This window comes from Triturus cristatus, chromosome 4_1, assembly GCF_964204655.1.
Source record: "Triturus cristatus chromosome 4_1, aTriCri1.1, whole genome shotgun sequence".
Classification (NCBI taxonomy): Eukaryota; Metazoa; Chordata; class Amphibia; order Caudata; family Salamandridae; genus Triturus; species Triturus cristatus.
The window spans coordinates 595,665,694-595,684,562 of record NC_140585.1 but is presented as its reverse complement, the minus strand read 5'-3'; the positions used below and the strand labels follow the sequence as shown (position 1 = coordinate 595,684,562).

Below are 18,869 nucleotides of genomic sequence, written 5' to 3'. Positions count from 1 at the left end.
CGTGCCCTGAAATGCAGGGTGGAACCTCCTTGCTCAAGGATTCGAAAGAGATCTTCGCAAAACAGACCTTAAACCAACAAAATATCCTATAGACAGCATGCAAAGCCCTACATCCCTTGGAGGCATGTGTGACAACCTGCACACGCCCACTGTGTCTGAGAAGCTATCACTTTGCAATAACATAACTCAAAGCATGGTCAAATGGCTGGCTATGTTACTGTTATCTGGCTCCTGCACCAGGCTGATTAGGAATGGTCTGTAGGAAGTTTCTCAAAGACACGTAGGGAGTGAGAAGGAAGGGTCCCCATTAAGATCATGCACAACAACAAAAATACCATAAAATCAAATATACACAAAGAATAACAATGGGAATGCATACACAGTTGGCAGAGAAAAGTATGTCAGCTCTAGAAGAATATTCACCGTAGTCCACCAACAATATGCATTCCCACGTGGATTTTTCATATTTGAGTGTAGAGTATTTTTGTTCCTGTAGATGACTGCTAGAAATTCCTACCTCTGGGTACTATCAAAGGTGAGCCCCAACCGCATCCTTTGGACCATCTTTGACCAACATTGTGTGTTGCTACTGACTGGGCCCTGAGGAATGAATGTATGCACTTCTCTAATATTATTGTCTGTTTTAATCTCCATACATGCCAACGTTTTAGACCAGAAAAGTGGGAGATTTTGGTAAACAAAAAATTGGGAGAATGCATTTTCCCCATTGACTTTAACTGGGGCAGTGGCAGTTTCAGGCAGGAGACTGGTAAAATCTAGCCATTCCTGGCTTCAGAAATTGGGAGTCTCCCGCCTGAGTCGGCTCTGTTGGCATGTATGGAAGTCTGAATGGGAGAAGCAGCACAGAGCGGCAGGATTGATCCCTCCGTCCTCGGGGCTTGCTCAAGTCCCTGCCCGTAGCAGAGGGTATAGCCTGAGTTGGGACCCTCCTCGTTGAGCCAGGTTTTTCATGAGAGTCTGGGTACCAAGAGCCTACCGCCACCCAGAGCGGTTCCAAATCTCCTTCAGTGCTGTAGTCAGATTTTTATCTGGTAGTGAACACACCGGGACTAGGTACCGAAGCAAAGAAACAGCAAATTTTCTTGGTAACTCCCTTCGGAAATTGTAAGGTAAAGTGTTATTTCATAGCCTTTAATGGAAGTTTTCAGGGAGGTCACAGTGACAGCAAGCCCCAATATTCACACATCCCTTCAAGAGTTAATAATACTAAATATGTATTGCTTTTAAGTGGTATATTAATTTACAAATGAATGTAAATTGAATGGAATATATTTATAAAGGATTACTCGTTTCATATTTTGAATTGTTAGGAAATGGGGGCAGGTAATGTGAAGGCGAGGAACAGAGAGTCGGAGAATGAGTAGATGAAACATGGGAAGGTGAAGGATGGGGAGTGTGGTACAGGGTGGTGTAGAATATTTAAGTGAAACCTGGGAAGGTGGAGAATGGAAAGGTAAAACATGGGATGAGAAAGAATGGGAGGTGGAAAATTGGGAGGTATGGGATGGGGAGGTCGGGGATAGGAAAGTGGAACCTGGGCAGGTGTAAAATGGGAAGGCTAAACATGGGAAGATGAAGAATGGGGGGTGGAGAATTGGGTGGTATGGAACAGGAGGTGAAGAATCGGAGTGAAACATGCGAAGGTGAAGAATGGGGAGGTATGGAATAGGAGAGGTGGAGAGTAGCAAGGTGAAACCAAGGTTGGTTGAAGGACAGGAAGGTGAAACATGGGAAGTGGAGAATTGGTAGGAATGGAATGTGGGCTAAAGAATATGAAGGTGAAAAATGGAGAAGTGGAGAATTCGAAGGTAAGGGATGGGGAGGTGAAGAATAGGGAGGTGAAAAATGGGATGTGGCGAATCGGAAGGTATGGAATCGGGATGTGAGGTATGGGAAGCTGAAACATGGGATGGTGGAGAATGGGAAGGTTAAATTGCATATTGTACAGAATTGTGTAGTTAAAGATGCAAAGGTGAGGACTCAGATTGAGTAAAATTGACAAGGTGTGGGATGGGGAGATAAAAAGGAGGTGCAGAATGTATAGGGACAAAGCTGGGAGGTGGAGATTGGCAGGGGGAAAATGAGGAAGTGAAAAAAGAGGGGGTGGAAATGGGAAGAATGGAAATATGATGTTAAATGAGAAGTTGAAACATGGGACGGCGAACAACAGAGGGTTATAAAGTAGGACATAAAGAAGAAGATCAAGAACATGTAGTAAGAGAATGGGATGGTGAAATATGAGAAATACAGAATGAAAACTGGAGACTGGGGTGGGACAGAAGGTGGAATTTGAGAAATTGTGAAGATTTGGCATGAGTAGGGATCCTCCCATTCTGGGCTAGATCTGTGCATTGGCAGTTACTAATGCACCAATAGTGAGAGCGCTGAGCTCTGGCCACGTTGTGCCCTTGTTTGCCTTGCAACAAGGACACTAGATGTGAAGTGCCTTTATATTTTGCCTAGTACAGGAACACTGTTGACAACTAATAATTAAACAAATAAAGCATGCCTAGAATGCTCGGGGAGAAATTAAATCATGTTTGATGCCCATAGCAAAACAAATGCTCACTTGTCCACCATTGCTCTGTTTCCAGCTCTTTCATGATACTGCCACGGTGGCACAATGGGATGCTGGGACACTGGGGGCCAGAGTCACAAAGGGCCTCAGCACTCGTGACGGGAGCTCACACTTGTGGCGGGTCCTCCCCACTGCAGTTGCCCATTGCAGATGTCCCGCCACAAGTGTGGGAGAGGTGTGGCGCAGGGGCCAGGGCAGCTGACTCCAGAGCGCGGGTGTCACGGTTCAATCCCCGGCGCTGGTGGCAGCTTAGGTCAGCCTCATGTGACTCTGGGCAATAGCTCACTTGATCTCCCCTAGTGCCCCCAGCGCCTTGAAACCTTAACTGGTTATGTTAGTTGCATTTTAATGCGCACAGCTGCTCCAGCGAAGGAGCGTCCTGGCGCAGGGAAAGGTAAACACAACACAACACTAGGTCCGGTAACAAAAAGCAAACAATAAAAGCTAGAAACAATTAAAACAGGAAGGTTTTCAGGGCCCTGCGGAAAGACATTAGGTCATTCGAAAGGCGGATTTCCAAGGGGAGCGCATTCCAGAGGGTTGCGGCTTTCACGCGGAAGGAGCGACCCCCCATCCGACTAAGTCTGAAACGGGGGACGACCACCAAGGACTGTCCAAGGGATCGTAGTGAGCGGGTAGGAACATAGGGAGAGATCAGTGTATTGAGTATTCCGGGTGCCAACTCTCTCAGAATTTTAAAAACCAGGCAGAGAGCCTTGAATTGGATACGCTTGCATATCGGGAGCCAGTGCAAGGACCGCAGGGTGTTAGAGGTAGGGCAGGTTCGAGGCAGACCAACCACCGCCCTAGCCGCCGCATTCTGGACTCGTTGTAAACGAAGAATCTCGGCTTGGTTCGCTCCTAGTAGGAGAGAACTGGCGTAATCCAACCGCGAGATGATCATTGCTTGAATGACCAGCTGTCTTGTAGGAGCATCGAAGAATCGCAGCAGGGGTCTTAGCCCGCGTAGTACTCCAAAACAGCAGGCCGCCACTCTCTTTGTATGAGTCACAAAGCTTAGCGTGTGGTCAAGCCATACTCCGAGATTCCTGAGTTCCAGGACAGGGGCCGGCACTGATCCCAGCTCTGGAGGCCACCATTCGTCCCCCCAGTGGTCCGCTTCCCTTCCAACGATCATCACCTCTGTTTTTGACGCGTTCAGCTGGAGACAGTTGTTATTCATCCAGCTGGCCACCTCTCTCAGTCCACTTCGGAACCTGAAGGCATCCTGCTTGGCATCCCCGCTGATCGTAACCGCCAACTGAGTGTCGTCAGCATAGGAGACCATGGTAAGGCCCCATTGCCTGACGACCTCAGCCAGCGGCTGCACGTACAGATTAAAAAGCGTGGGACTCAGCGAGGAGCCCTGAGGGACCCCCAGGTCCAAAGGATGGTACTTGGACTGAAAAGGAGGGGTGGCAACGCAGAAGGAGCGATCACTGAGGAAGGAGCGGAACCACTGCAGAGCTGAACCACAAATGCCAATGTCCTGCAGGCGGTGTAGCAAGATGCGATGGGAGACAGTGTCAAAGGCAGCGCTCAGGTCTAGTAAAATAAGCGCTGCCGTTTGACCTGCATCGAGCACACTTCGCAAATGCTCAACCATTGCCAGAAGGGCCGTCTCAGTGCTGTGGCCAGCACGAAACCCATTCTGCGTGGGATCCAGGACATTCACAAGGGTCATATGCTCCGTGAGGGCCCGATTTACATGGGCCTCCATAACCTTGGCCGGCCAAGGGAGCAAAGATATAGGGCGGTAGTTTTCAGGTCTCGATGGATCCAAAGATGGTTTTTTTAGGATCGGGGAAACCACCGCTTGCTTCCATTTGGCAGGGACCAGGCCAGAGGTTAGGGAGAGGTTAATCAGGGAGCACACTGCTGTGCGTCCCTGAAAAGCAACGTCCCTGAAAAGAGCAGATCTTACCGGGTCTGCAGGCGATCCAGACTTGACTCGCAGGGCCCACTTTGCGAACTCCTCATTGGAGATGGTAGGAAGGGAGTGCAGCGATGGACAGCTGCTAGAGCCGCTCCAGGGAATCACAGGAGACAGTGTGCTTGGAAACGCCAGATAGATCTTCCTGACTTTATCCAAAAAGAAGGTGGCTAGGGCTTCACAGTGGGCGGTGGAACTGTCCAACTGTGGGGGAACTCTCTTTGCCATTAAGTCTTTTATGGTTTTAAAGATGGTTTTAGTCGGGTTAAGGCTATTTCGAAATTCGGCTGCGTAAAACGCCGCCCGGGCCCTGCATATAGCTCGATGGTAAAGCTTAACTAAGGCCAGGTAGATGGATTTCTTGTCGGCATCGTACGACTTACGCCACACCCTTTCCGCCCGTCTGCAAGAGGACTTCATTGCACGCAGCGCGCTGTCATACCAGGGGCTAGCCTGCCGGGGACTGGACTTGCTGGAGATGATAGGTACCAGGACGTCCAGCGCCCTGGTAATCCAGTTACAGAACCGGTCATAGCCCGAGGTGGCATTCAGCAGGGGACCTAATGGCTCAGCACCCATAATGCGGTGAAGGTCCTCTAACCTAAGTTTGTTCCAGTGGCGCCGGGGTATCCGCAAAGGAGGCGGTATAGTGGGATTGGCAGGGAGGGGAAGCCAAGCAGACACCAGATAGTGGTCAGACCATATCACAGGATCAACCGCCACAATCCGAACATCAGAGAGAGTGGTAAAAAACGGATCAAGGGTGTGGCCGGCCACGTGTGTAGGCTGAGAAATAAGCTAGGTCAACTGCAAAGCCTCTAAATCGGCCAAAAAACCACTGATGGCCAGAGACTCTAACCTATCAAAGTGGAGATTTAGGTCGCCCAAGATAGAAAAGTTTGCACAGCCGCTAGCCAATAGGCTCACAGCCTCCGGAAAGGCACCTCTAAAAGCTACATCGCTGTCTGGAGGGCGATAGACAACCATCCCTGACAACGAAAACTGAGGGCTGATGGAAACCTTAAACAGCGCACTCTCACATCCAGCAATCTGCAAGACCGTCCAGGTACATGTAAAGGCGGATCTGATAAATAAGGCGATCCCTCCACCTCTAGAATGGCGGTTAGATCTGAAGCATGAATAGCCCGGAGGACAGGCAAGATTGACTATGGCGTCATCAGTATCTTGTAGCCAGGTTTCAGTTACAGCCAACAGATCTGGTGTCTTATCCAAAATGAGATCAGCCACAGACAGATGGTGTTTCACTAGAGATCTGGTGTTCAGATTTAAAAATCGTAGACCAGATCCCAAGCTACCAGGCAACGGAGAGAGACCAGGAGGAGCTCGTGGGGCGGGAGAAGTGGCGAGCTCGCGAATACCTACAGGCTGGTCCAATGACCATCTGTTGCAAGCACACTGAAACGGGCCACACAGCGGATGGTGGGGTGTGGCAGAGCAGCGTGGGAGAGTATCTCTGATGGCAAGAAGCGAGGCACCGGAATACATAATCATCCTGACAGGGCGACAGCTACGGGCACACAAATATACACAAAGTAAAGATAAAAGATAAAATCCCCCGCGTACCGCGCGTACTTAGCGCGGACGGGCGCAGACGGGCAGACTCTGGCTCGACTCCGGCGCGAGTCAGGCGCTAACGCTGCGCGTCACCGCTGCGCTCGCAGAGTGAGCTTTAAATACCAGCTCACCTGGGCTACATGAAGCGCTAGAGCGCTGCAGCAAGTGGCACAGGAGGCAGAGACCACCCCAAGATGGCGGCCAAGCGCCACGAAGAAACTACAAAACCGGTGAAATTCCGCGAAAAAACGCGGTGGGGGCACAATTTAAAATGCAGGTATGAGGCCAGAAACAGTTATACAAATAAAACGAGGCTCCAAACAAAAATAGTGAAAATGTCAGAAACGAGCTTTAAAATCAATAATAAGCGCAGCGCGCTTAAATGCGACTAGTATAGCGCATGCAGGCACCTTTCCCAAGCAACTGGTGATATGTTCGCGCTTTACAATTAGGAATTTTTTATTATAAGTGCAGGGCCCCCCTGCCACGAGTGTGGGGACCCTTTGTGATTCAGCCCCACAGCCTTCAAACCTCATAAGGTTCCCTCTGAAGAGAATACACTCGGCAGAGACACAGAGAAACTAGAAAAACATAAACTAACGCTTCAAACTGCAGCTCAAAACAGCTCAAATGGAATTAAAGTCCCATTACTAAATGAAATGATTTACAGACTGTTGTGGTTTGTGAAGCTTTACTGGCCTACCCTCGGGTCACTGAAAGCGATGATTGCTTCTCCTCGGTTGCACTAGGTAGACCTGGATGGAGTTAGACGTGCCGGAGAGACACCGCTTCATGCAGCACTTACTCATCTCGGCCTACAGGTATAATGGGCTATAAAACACAATTCCATTTTTAATGAATATTTTATGTTGATTTCGTACAGAGCCCATGATAATTAGGATTAATGTTTGAACAGATCTCTCATATCATTGCAGCAATCACTTCCAAGGTTTAGACAAGAGAAGATGTGTTCACGCGAAGGTCTCCTTTCATTCGCTCTCTCGCTGGAAGTGTCACAAGCTGTAAGGTTTCTACGTCACTGGGCGCAGCGTAGTCCAGGCAACAGCGCGTGCTGCCTGCATAGAGGCCGCGTTAACGCGATCTCCTCAAAATGCTCATCCACTCGTCATGCACATAACTGCCGAGATCTATGCAACCAAGCAGCGTTTCATACAGAATTCTGTTCTCCCATATTAATATTATATATTTATCTGATTAAAAAGAGCATGCTTGGGTTTCAGAAATACCTTTCATTTTGTAATAAAGAAGATGTATGGATTCGCATCAGAGAAAGGGTCATTTGGTTTCTTTTACTTATAGGAAAGCAATTATTACAATTGGGAACAATTTTCACAATCATTTTGGATACACTAAATCCATTGGAAATATCTGGGTCCTTTGCAAAAAGATGCACAAAATAAGATATTGGACAAGCGCACCCACTAGTGCGCTGTGATGTATAAGCAGGCACATGGATTGCGTGCTGGCATGGAGGGATTTCCCACTTGTCTCTGTAGACCAGTGCTTATGGGCCCCAGGACCCAGGAAGAAGCCATCTTCCACCTGGTTGTGGCCTGCTGCGGAACATGCAAGTTGCTGGGGCTGATGTCTGGACCACAGGATTTGACCATCGTTGGTAACCGTGAGCTGCTGAGCAATGGCGAGGAGCACCTCCCAGAATATCAGCGAGTGCAGAGTCTGGAGGTCCTGAGGCCACCTGCATGAACTTCGACACCACATAAGCGATGGGGCATGCGGTAGTAGGACTCTAGAGGGCGCGGATCTGGCCAATTCTGCCCTATGGCTGGCAGAAATACCCAGCAGCACGCAGTATGTTTGGCCTTGCTGAACACAGTGTCAGGTCCATGAGGAGCAGCCCAGACTGTCCTCATCTTGTTAACCTGTCCGCCAAGGCTCATACAGAAGACACCCTAATGTTCACAGTACTATGTTCATGCACCAGAAGCCTCCCTCTCTCGGTCAACAAATATATCAGAGAAGGAAAGAGATCACATAAGGTATATTTTGCAATAATTACATTTTCTAAGAAAGCCTTTAAAGACAAGTCTCATTAATTAAAACATTTAAATGCAACTTAAATAATAGTACCATATGCTATCTGAGTTTTCAAAATCATGCAGAATAATATTTTCTGAGATGCGCAAAGGGGTAATTCAAAACAATTGGGATTCAATAAAGTGCTTATGGAATATAGAAATTTACAAAACGATTAAGAGTGAAAAATATTAGAAAAATAAAGGATTCAAACAAGGAAAACGAGACTAAGGCCCTTATTAAGAGTGGCCTGGATAATTCTGGTATGTGCAGTAATTATTGTTACCGCAAACGGGAATTATGAGTTTGCCAGCTGACATCGCACCCCTGCAGTTTTCCCCCAGTAATTTTCGTCAGGTCAAACCTGATGAAATTTATACGAGGAAAAATGCCTAATAATTGCCAGAACATGTAGATTTGGATGTGGAAAGAACCTATATAAGAACGTATATCTGCTTGCTATTCCCCATTTGAAACAAACAAATAATTGAGAGCTATTTATCGAACACAATGAATTCCAATACGGTTGTGTCAGATTTCATCAGGTGTGACTCGAAATGAGGACGCAGGAGGGAAATATTAAACAAAGGAAGGAAAGAATGAAAGAAGAAACAAAGAAAGAAAAAATGAACGAGTAAAGGAAAAAGTGATGAAGAAAGAAATAATGAAAAAAGTAAATTTAGATTTTTACCATTCAATCAATCAATCAATCAGTTAATTTGTAAAGCGCACTACTTACCCGTAAGGGTTTCAAGGCGCTGGGGGGGGGGGGGGGGGAGCTGCTGCTGCTACTGGTCGAAAAGCCAGGTCTTGAGTCGTTTGCTTATTTTATGTAGTATTATATAAAATGGGTGCTTAGTGATACATACTTGCAAAAGCATGTTAAATTTCAAATGCAACAGTTTCGCCCTCCAAAACAGTATATTGCAAAATCAATTTCACTTTGTTTCTCCCTCACAGGACTGCAAACAAATTCATAGTGACTGATCTGGTTTGTCAGCTCCCATCACGCTTTGTGAGCCTTTCATCTATGGAATCAAGTGGCCTGGCACACGCTGCGCGGGCAGTGCCCATACATGGAACGCGAGTGATGAATGCATGAGAGGTGATGAAAGAACAGGTCTTAGCCACAATCTTTCAGGAATAATGGCGACAAAGACAGCACATCATCTCGTCTTAGCTTACATTTCCACAAATTCACCTCAGCGAAGCATCTGTCATTACGGCCTCAGTGGCAGCTTCTACTTATGGATCTGTGACAGTCGCTGCAGGTAATGTAGGTACCACCGAGATCCTCAAAGACTTACAGATCCCACCATTAGCCCTATCTGTGCTGCTGGGAGAGCTCTGATACACTGCGCATGCCCATGTCTATGTTACTGTCTGGATGGATGCACAACATGGGTTTCATTTGAGGAATAAAATTGAATCAATGAGGCAGATTTACATGACAAATTGTAATATTAAGATGCAGGAACGACATATTTTATTCAGAGGTCTGTTGAGTGTCTTGTATGTGAAGTTCACATCTTTGAGAAAACGTTCAAGTGCAGCTTCAAGTCTCGGTAAGATCTCATGGTGAATTTCTAAAACCGTGGCCACATTCAGAGTGCACCAACATCCATGTGAGGTGTCCCGAGGTCTCAATCTTCTTGCCTTCAATAACGAAAACGGATAACTTTTGCAGGAGCAGTTTTCTTTGTGCTTTCAGACTTGGAATCACTAGAAACAGTTCCACTAATGCGCAAAATGTTCTAAATTGGTGAGTGTGCACAAGAGCTACCCTTCGCCTATCGTTATGCCGCCTTCCTCCAATCCCAAATTCACTCTTGTGAAAACTTTCCAAGCAGGTGTAGCTGTCTCAGTGAATAGGCTCACCCAACAAACCTTTAAACTAGCCCCAGTCAATCTTACACCACTAGTTAGGGGCGGTACGAAGCACTGGTTCACTAGTGCCAAGGTGGAAATATCCTTGCTTCAATAACTTCCCACAGCCATGCCACGCTGGTGAAAACGTTTATGTGAAACCAGAATCATCCGTAGCTCCTCCCAAGCATTCTTGAACAAGGGAGTCAGTCCTTAAACAGAGTGACATGCGCACAGGCCTCTCGAGTGACTTCTGGCACATTCCTGTGAAGTAACGACCACACGGAACACTGGTGGGAGTTCTTTGCGCTGACTCACACCGCACAGGAAGGAAATTCACAATGCAAGGTGAGGCCGAGGAGCCATAGCCTGTGAAAAAGGAATGTTGTATCCATTACCACTGCATAAGGCTCCATAAATACAACTGCAGTAAAACAGAAAGAACCAAGGGACCTCGAAGTCATTAAAAAGCACTGCATGGAGTGAGATCAACATACAATGCCATGTCACTTACAGCGCTATGGAAGAGCCACAAGCCCCCAGCATGGGAACACCAGAGATTAGGTTATGTCAACGGTTTTGGCATAAAATGCCTTTTCCATTAGCAATGGTTCGCAGAGCGGAGGGCCGTCTGCAATGTGCATTTCAGCATGGCTCTGGGAATGATGTGGTCTGTTGTGAGTATATCTTTGTTACCCTTAAATCTGCTCCCCGGACTGCAGCAGGGCACCAAATTGCGGGAGCATTTTTTCCAGCCCTACTCATGTGGAAAGTAAGTGGCAGGATATGTTTTTTTTTTTATTCTGACACTTACTCAGACATCTGTTACCTTCATTTCAGTACCTGAAAATGTTATTTTAAGAGAAATCACATTCAATAGGCTTTTTAAATTCTGTTGAGTTACCTGTGTGACCTTGAAAAATAAACCATTCCATTTATAAAGTTTGAAAATATTGAATTCAGTGTTCAGTTTCAAGATGCTTTGACATATGTGTTTGCTTTTCCTCCAGTATTTTGAAATGTTTTTCTCTTTTACTTTTTCAAACAATTAACAAACAAGCATTGGTAATGCCAATAGCTTTACACTTGCATTATAAAGACAAGACCCATTGGCTTTGCAATGATTAGTAAGGATATATGTGGCTATGGTACTGGCTCTAGGAGGCACCTCACATGAAAATCCTCCATGGACTGCAAGAACTAATACTTTTTGGAAAATGCGTTATTTTTACAATTCAAGAGAGAGGAAAGTGGTTGGGATACTGCACTAGACCAACTGGCTGGTGCATTTATGCCATAAAATCCGGAGGCCTCAAGTCTGACGCATATCAATGAATTCCTGTGGTGCTGCCTTTAACATATGGCACTTCACAGATTGTAAATATATCATAGTAATCCACCTTGGCAAACAATTTGGCAAACTGCGAGGCACAACCGAGGCAGATGAAACCACTCCAGACTCAGGGTGTGTGCAACAGTGTTCACTAGTGAGTAGACTCGGCTCCAAAAAGCCCAGAGGACAGCTGTGCCCTCTCCGTGGGCACTACACAGGTGGCATCTGAAGTTAATAAGCTTTGGCATGAGACAAATCAGGCCTAGGTTGATGAACTGAAAGAAACCTGTGATCGTCGGCCACGATGTCACCCCACTGACAAAGGTGGAGACCCAAAGAGTCCTGTCGGAGGGGAGGAAGTATGGAACCATCACCTATATTGTTTGGAGGCCGGAAGCACCAAGTAGGGGTTGCATGGCAGGTAGGTTGCCAGAATGGGTGGAGCAGAGCACCAGTGCTCAGTACTTTAAAGAATACCTAAGGGATTCACCGCCAGTAACACATTCCCCACTCTGTGCAGATCGCTGGGCAGTGTTTAATTTGTAAATAAAAGAGAGCCGGTGCCCAAAGTTCTCTTCTGAAACATACAGCTGATGTGCGAGCACAGAATACTAGGGCTGCATAATCCTAAAGCCACCTCAGGCCTCTTTAATCCATTTACAAGCACTTCCTGTCCCTTCAGATCACGCTTGCAGCTTCCTGCTTTCTCCCTTTGTGACACTTTTCTGTCTTTCTCTTCCACCTCTTTACAGTTTGTGTGTTTATCCCTCTTTTTCTTGCAGTAAATGTCTGATGCAGAAAAATAAGTGTCGGCCCCAAACAATAAGTGCCACACACTGGCAACCACCGGCACAAATTAAGCACTGTGACTGGGAAAGCTTTAGGGAGGATGAGTCAGGCAATGGGATTGTGGTGGAAAGAAGCCATCAAACTAAGAAATCGTAGCACATATTATCAACATAGGTGGGTTGGTGGGAAATACCATTTACCATGGAGAGAGGAGTCTACAATAGATAGATGTGGCAGGCCCTGGTTGGCATGGGTAAAGAGAGTGAATCCATATGGACAGGGGCAGTGCGTTCAATGGCCAGGTGCTTGCCAGTACTGGGTACCTGCACTTCTTTATTTTGAAAGGGAGAGTAACCTGCACTTCTCAGCACCCCTGCAATACATTCATTGGGTGAGTACCAGCACTTCTCAGGAGTGAACAGGTACTCTAAATACTTGCACTTCTATGTGTCCATTTTAGAGCACTGCACAGGCAGGACCATTCCTGGTTCCCTGTTGAGTGAGGGGCGCTGTGAGGTGCTTGGGGACATGATTGGGGACATCCCACTAATGAACACGTGTCTCTGATAGAAGCTGCAGGATAGATTCTGGGGAAGGCCACGGTCTTAGCTCACTCTTATTTCTGAAGAAGGATGCTTCCACTCCGCCACGGCGGACATAATCAGAGCCAATACTAGTGCGGTGGAGTACAGAGGGAAATGCAACAGTATATGGTGGCGCTGACGTCAGGAGGCGCGTGCTCTGTGCCTGTGAGCCCGCCGTGCTCACCCACGTGACAAAATATCGGGGTGAAACGCAGCATGTTTCTGAAACATTTTTCAACAACGTACGTCATTACACCAAAATTAACTCTGGAGATGGTCCCATCACATATTTTTGCTACATTCCAAGGCGTGAATTGGCAATTATCTGTATATAAAAATGTTTTCAACTGAGTCACTCCCACCTTCAAGACGCAAGGTGAGATTGTGCCGTATTTCTTGTTACAAATGAATGTCTGTACCAACCTTCAGCTGCAGACAGACTACATGAACACAGCGTGAGCTTCCACAGAGCAACTTCACCCCCAAGCATGGTTTACCTCTGCCCACAGGAAGCGCAGCCGAAAGCGAGGGGCTCAACATTTATTGAAATATCGGTAAGTTTGTATGCAGAAGTCCCAGAAAATTACAAGGAGACCCAAAAAGCGACCAAGACAATGAAACATAGCCCAGATTAACAACAAAACTCAGAATCGCAGGATAAATCATAGGATACCAACGATAAACTATAACGTTACACAACATAGCATACAAAAGTAGGGGTGGCTTGAGCATCGCTGATGAATACACAGAGAGGGAAAATGGCCGGCTATAAGTTGTGCATCTAGGGGGCAGCTACAAGATCTCGTCTGCCGGCCCTTCATCCCCTGGAGGACGCTGCTATTGTCCGCTTCGGGACACAGGACGACACAGGAGCACACTGATACTTTACATGAAGGGCTAAATGAGCATTGGACACATGGGAAGATCCTTGCGGCCACAGGTGCGGGCACCAGGATGTCACCCCATACCACCGGGCATCCTCCCTGGCACCAGGGTTGCCCAGCCCTGTCCCACAGCTCGGACACGTGACCTCTGTGAACCACAGAAACAATTGGGAACACCTCGTCTCCAGCCTTCACCTCTGATGTCACATACCTCATAAAGGGCTATTTATTTTCGTCCAAGGTCTGGGAGATACACGCGCTGTAATCCCTGCTTTAATAACCAATCGAATCAATTATATTTACTCTTTCATTCTCATAATGATGGAAGGCGCTCGACTCCCTGAGGGATGCCAACTTGTCAGCTATTGTTTGGTGCTCTGCGGCATGCACTGAACCCACAGAGCTGCCTCGCCACCGAACTGTGTCCGACTAAACGCTCGCATCTCTCTGCCAGCACGGAAGGATACAAAGGGAAGCGACTCACCCTCTCTCCGCTTCTCCGCCTCAGCGATCCGTAGGGGATTTTGAAGAGGAGCCTGCGAGTCCTGCCCGGGGTCACGGCCGTCTGCAGCACCATGGTGGCGGGGCACCCCGAGTGCCTTCAGCCGCGTGTGTGTGCTCGGCGAGCGAATTCAAGGAAACCCGGAGCCTCCGCAGCAGCGCGAGCGCCCCTCAGAGCCTCCGGAGATCAAATGTCCTCTCGCGCCTCTCACTTCAGACCGTATGAGTCAAACATGGTACTTCCTTGACGAGGGAAAAAAGCACAGACACGGAACCTTTTGCCGCATGTTTTAAGCTGCATATCTGGAGCTGCCTTCTGCTTCTCGGCGCTCAGCAGGGCTGCTGCGCGGCGCGCACAGAGGTGGGAGATTTAAAGCCGCTGGGAGGAGAGTGTTTCACAAAATGTCAACCTCACTCCGTGCGGTCACAGACGGTAACCAGGTCACCCGTCTAATGGGCGCTCCATCGCACTTCTTGCACTGCTGGCCCTGCGACGGGGACCCCCGAGCCCCCTCCCCCTTCCTTTGCTGTGCAGGCGATCACATGTTCACCTTATAAAGCATATCTGGCGCGCGACCATCTGGCGCGGAGATTAATGTTAAATCCCACGGCTGGATTGTGCTCTGTCCTGAACTCGGAGTAAAACAAATGCCTGGAGAACTCCTACGAGCAATTAAGCCTGGGTGGGTTCTGCCAAAAACCGGGCTGCGACAATAAACAATGCGGCATGTCAAATGCGGCCCGGAAAGGTATAAATAGGAAGCAAAGCTCACAGAAATGTTTATTTACGGCGTCCAATGGCTGCCCTGGAGGACCTGTGGGAAGAAGGTGTGTTCCACAGGAGCGAGCCCTCCCTTGAGACCATTTCACTGGACGTGGCATTGGCAGGTACCCGGGTACTCTAGGGCTCAGGGCCACATCTGTGATCTTTGAGTTTATTTCACGCCAGGCATGTATCCTCTCCCATTTAAGGTTCTCTCTACGTAGGATGACTTGTCATCAATGTGCTGTGATCATCTTTTTCTGAAACCGAGGCCAGCTGCCCAAGGCGTTCCATCAGTCGAGGGCTGTGAGGGGAATTAGCATCCCTGTTCTGGAACCAGGTAAGAGTGACACAGGTAACTTCATGGGTGCGCTCTGCCTGCACGTCAGCCCGCAGGAGATCAGACCCCTCCCTGCCCAGAAGCTCCCGCCGGCCCACCTGACCAGTCCACTTCATTCTCTGCCAAGCGCTGTCTAGCAATTGGAGGCCCCCAAAGAGAGAGTCTGCCCTGGCTCCTGGGAGTCCGGGCCTTCCTCTGTGGAGAAAGATGGTGAAGATTATATCTGATGTTTGGCTGAGGAGCCTGGAGGTCCTGCCTAATGGACCCACCTGGCCTCCGGGTAGTGTCTTATGGGCCGGGGTGGGTAGATGTGTTTAGAACCATTTTTTCAATCTCTCCAGCTCTTGCAGATCTGGGAATATCACAGTTTATCCTAAATCCCAATTCACCAGTTGCTACGGGAAAACAAGGGATCCACTGGGTGTCGGAAGTCATGTGGGTACCTATGCCATGTAAATAATTTGATCACAAGGTGAAATTCACAAGACATCAACCACTAAAGTTTTATTTACCACCTGAATCCTACAGTGGTCCATCTCCGGCACAGGGCTGAACATTGATCTGCTCCACCTTTGTAATAGGCCACTGGAAGCCAGGTAATCCATGGACAGGAAACTAGAGCCTTCACCTTGGAGCATTTATTTGGTAAGGAAAACAATAATTTACAATAATGTTTTGATTACTGGAGTCCGAGGTTATTTGTGGGTGGTGGTTCATGGATATTTAAAAAATGATTGGATTTTGTGACAATTTTTGGCAGAGTTCTAGCCGATTGGGCTGACCAGCGAAGTGCTGGGAATTCATTCGGGGCCTTCTCTTGGTCCAGAAAAGAGACAAACCTTTAAGTTTGTTTTGCTGAACATTTTTTTTCACCTGCCCTCCATTTCCTATATATAAAGACCTGATCTTTTTAATAGCTGTAGCTTTGGCCTGACATTGAATTTACTGTGCGTTGTTGCTGTGTCAAGTGTTGAAAGGGATTCACTTTTATGCTTTTTGCGCCACTAGGAAGAGCTGAGACACCATCTACTTTATCTCCTCAATGCAGCACCCCGTGCCCTCAAACTAATTACTTAAACCTTCCCTCAACTTCTTCTAATTCCTCCTCATCCACATTCATCCAAATCCCATTCTACAATCCTCACATTCCTACTTTTTCATGACAAAGTTCATTCTCTGCAATTGTTCTCATCCCTTTATGTGCCAAGGCAGCACTTGTTTAGTGCACTCGAAACTCGAAAAACCTGGCAACTTCAAACTTTCACATACCAAACAAGCATTAGTAAAGCCAACTGGTCTTTACTTTGAACTCTTGGCTTTGCCAATGGATTTTAGACATGCTGTACAACATCCCGATACCTAGCAGCATGGCTAAATAATTTTCTGAACAGCCTTTGACTCAGCAGGCTGTGTTATTCTGGAGGCGCACACCACACATGCACGTGCCTAAAAAATGATGAGTACATATTTTCTTTGTTGTTACCGATCTCCATTGAATGGATAACTAAACAGAAAAAAACATGCAAAACGTTCTCTTTTTTTTTTTTAAACCGAGTGGGAGTGGAGACAACAAGGGGGTAGGAAGAAACACCGGGGAGGAAGCAACAAATGGGGGCAGAAGAAACACTGTAGGTGGTGGTTGGGGGGGAAGCAAAACAAGGCGTGGGTGGCGAGCAGAAGCAACAGGGAGGGCAAAAATGGGGGGGAAAAAAAACAAATGACAGAGAGAAAGAAAAGTGGAGCGTGGTGGGAGCCAATAAATGAAAGAGAGCAACAATGAATGGGCAGGGGAGAAGCATAAAGGAGAGAAAGCCATGAAGGGGTGCAGGAAGAAGCACTTAGGTGACAGAGATCAACATGAAGTGAAGAGAGAGAGAAGTACACAAGGGAGATGGCTGGAAAAAACATGCACTGCCATGGAGTGCTTTACCCAAAAGAAAAAAGTAATACTTGAAAAGCAAGCAGTGGACGCACAGAAGCCAGAGAATTAAAAGAGGCTGTGCTCCATGAGAGGGACACACATCAGATTGACAGGCTGGGACACAACTAAAGAAGAAGGCAAATGAAAGTGACAGGAGAGGCAACCAATGGTAAGCAATGGATGGGCTCCAAGTCCCTGAATGCCCTTGGTAAGTTCACAATATGTCTAGCAACAACAATACATATGCTGTCTAGTAGGCGAGACCTAAAAATGAGTGAAACTGCTGTTGCAAAATAAAAACTAGATTTGGATGCATTTTCAAAGGTGAATTGCCATAATTTCCAGTTATAGAGAGGACACTACCATAGCAATGATGGTAAACACAGGTCACCACTGGTGCAATTACAGAACTTGCCATATAACAGCGAGAGTGCGGATTTTCAGTGCCTAATCGGTTGGGAAATTTCCATGGGATATGGCCCATTTAACGTGATGAACTTCCCCGGGGTAAATATAGATGATTTCAGATTACGTAAACATGACCACATGAAGAGTCTGAAAGTCACAAAAGGGCAAAACTAAGCAATTTGGTCCAGAATGGATTTGGTGGGATAGTTTAGACATTGTAGTGTTGGTGCTCAAAATCTACCAAACCCTCTGACACACTGCATTTGCAATTTCACCTCTGTTACACTCTCCAATGAGTGAGCAGAACAGAAAGGTGGGCAAAAGAGGGAAATGATTTGGCAGGTGAAAGATAAAAGGGGCGATCTGTGTGGCAAGAGCGAGAGGGCTACTGTAGCACGGCAAATGGACAGACTATCTTGACAGGTGTAGTTCAGGCAAAGGGGCTGGTCAAGGTATCTATGCTACAGGGGAAATCGGATTAGAGGAAAAAATACGATGAAGCGATGGTGGTTGTGGGGAGGGGGTGAGAGGTAATTGACATAGAAAGCAGAAGGTCAACGGTGGATGGAAAGGGAAGGAGAAGGCAAGAAGTGGATAAAGCAACCTTAGGTTCAAAGGGAGTTTGCTTGAGTTTACATCCATCTCCCCTATGGATTTCTGGCCTCAGTGAATCCTTTTATTTTGCTGCATCGAAATGAAAGTCACTGGGCTTGCTGAATCCAGTTTACCTAGAAGTAAATGACTGTAATATCCTCATTCCTTAGGAGGTCCCACACTGACGACACAATATCCCGCACCTACACAATACATGAAAAGAGACTTCGGAACATCTACAGTGCAACAAACAAAAGTACTTTCAATGAGAGTATAACCTATCCCTTAAGGACATCCTACACGCTGCAGCACTACTCTCTCACCCGGGGCCTACAGCGATATGGTCCCATCACCCGCATCCTGATGGAACTACACCAGCTCCACTTGCCAGCCCGCACCATCTTCAAAACCAGGTGTGTCATTTACAAAGCCATCACGACCAGCACCACTGCCTGTCTGGCTGACAAGTTCACCATCTCTGGTGGTTCTTGGCACATCCACAGCCAGAACAGTATCAGTCTGAAGGAAAAAGGATGTAAAAAATAAAAGAAAACAACAAGGCAACAGGTCTGTCCCGTCTATGTACCGAAAGATCTGGAACATCATCTCTCTATCCACAAAGACGGCCCAACCCTGCTCTACTTCAGGAGACAGTGGAAGAAGCGCCATCTCAAAGAGTAGTATTCCACAGTCCTTTTCTGCTCCAGAAGCCATCTGCCTCTCC

At 47.3% G+C, this 18,869-nt stretch overlaps 1 protein-coding gene across 4 annotated transcripts in view; it reads right to left on the bottom strand.

Moving 5' to 3' along the window:
* The window catches only part of FRMD4A (FERM domain containing 4A), a 713,130-nt gene that overhangs the window by 487,957 nt on the left and 206,304 nt on the right, over positions 1-18,869 (bottom strand). For 2 of the 4 annotated variants that reach the window (XM_085652946.1, XM_085652948.1), the window contains exon 1: positions 14,103-14,650. The exons of the other annotated variants lie outside the window; for them this stretch is intronic. In XM_085652946.1, coding sequence (XP_085509072.1) covers positions 14,103-14,195 — 93 coding nt within the window. In that variant the 5' untranslated portion in view covers positions 14,196-14,650. Of the gene's footprint in view, positions 1-14,102; positions 14,651-18,869 lie in introns of those variants that run through there. 4 annotated transcript variants of the gene reach the window in all.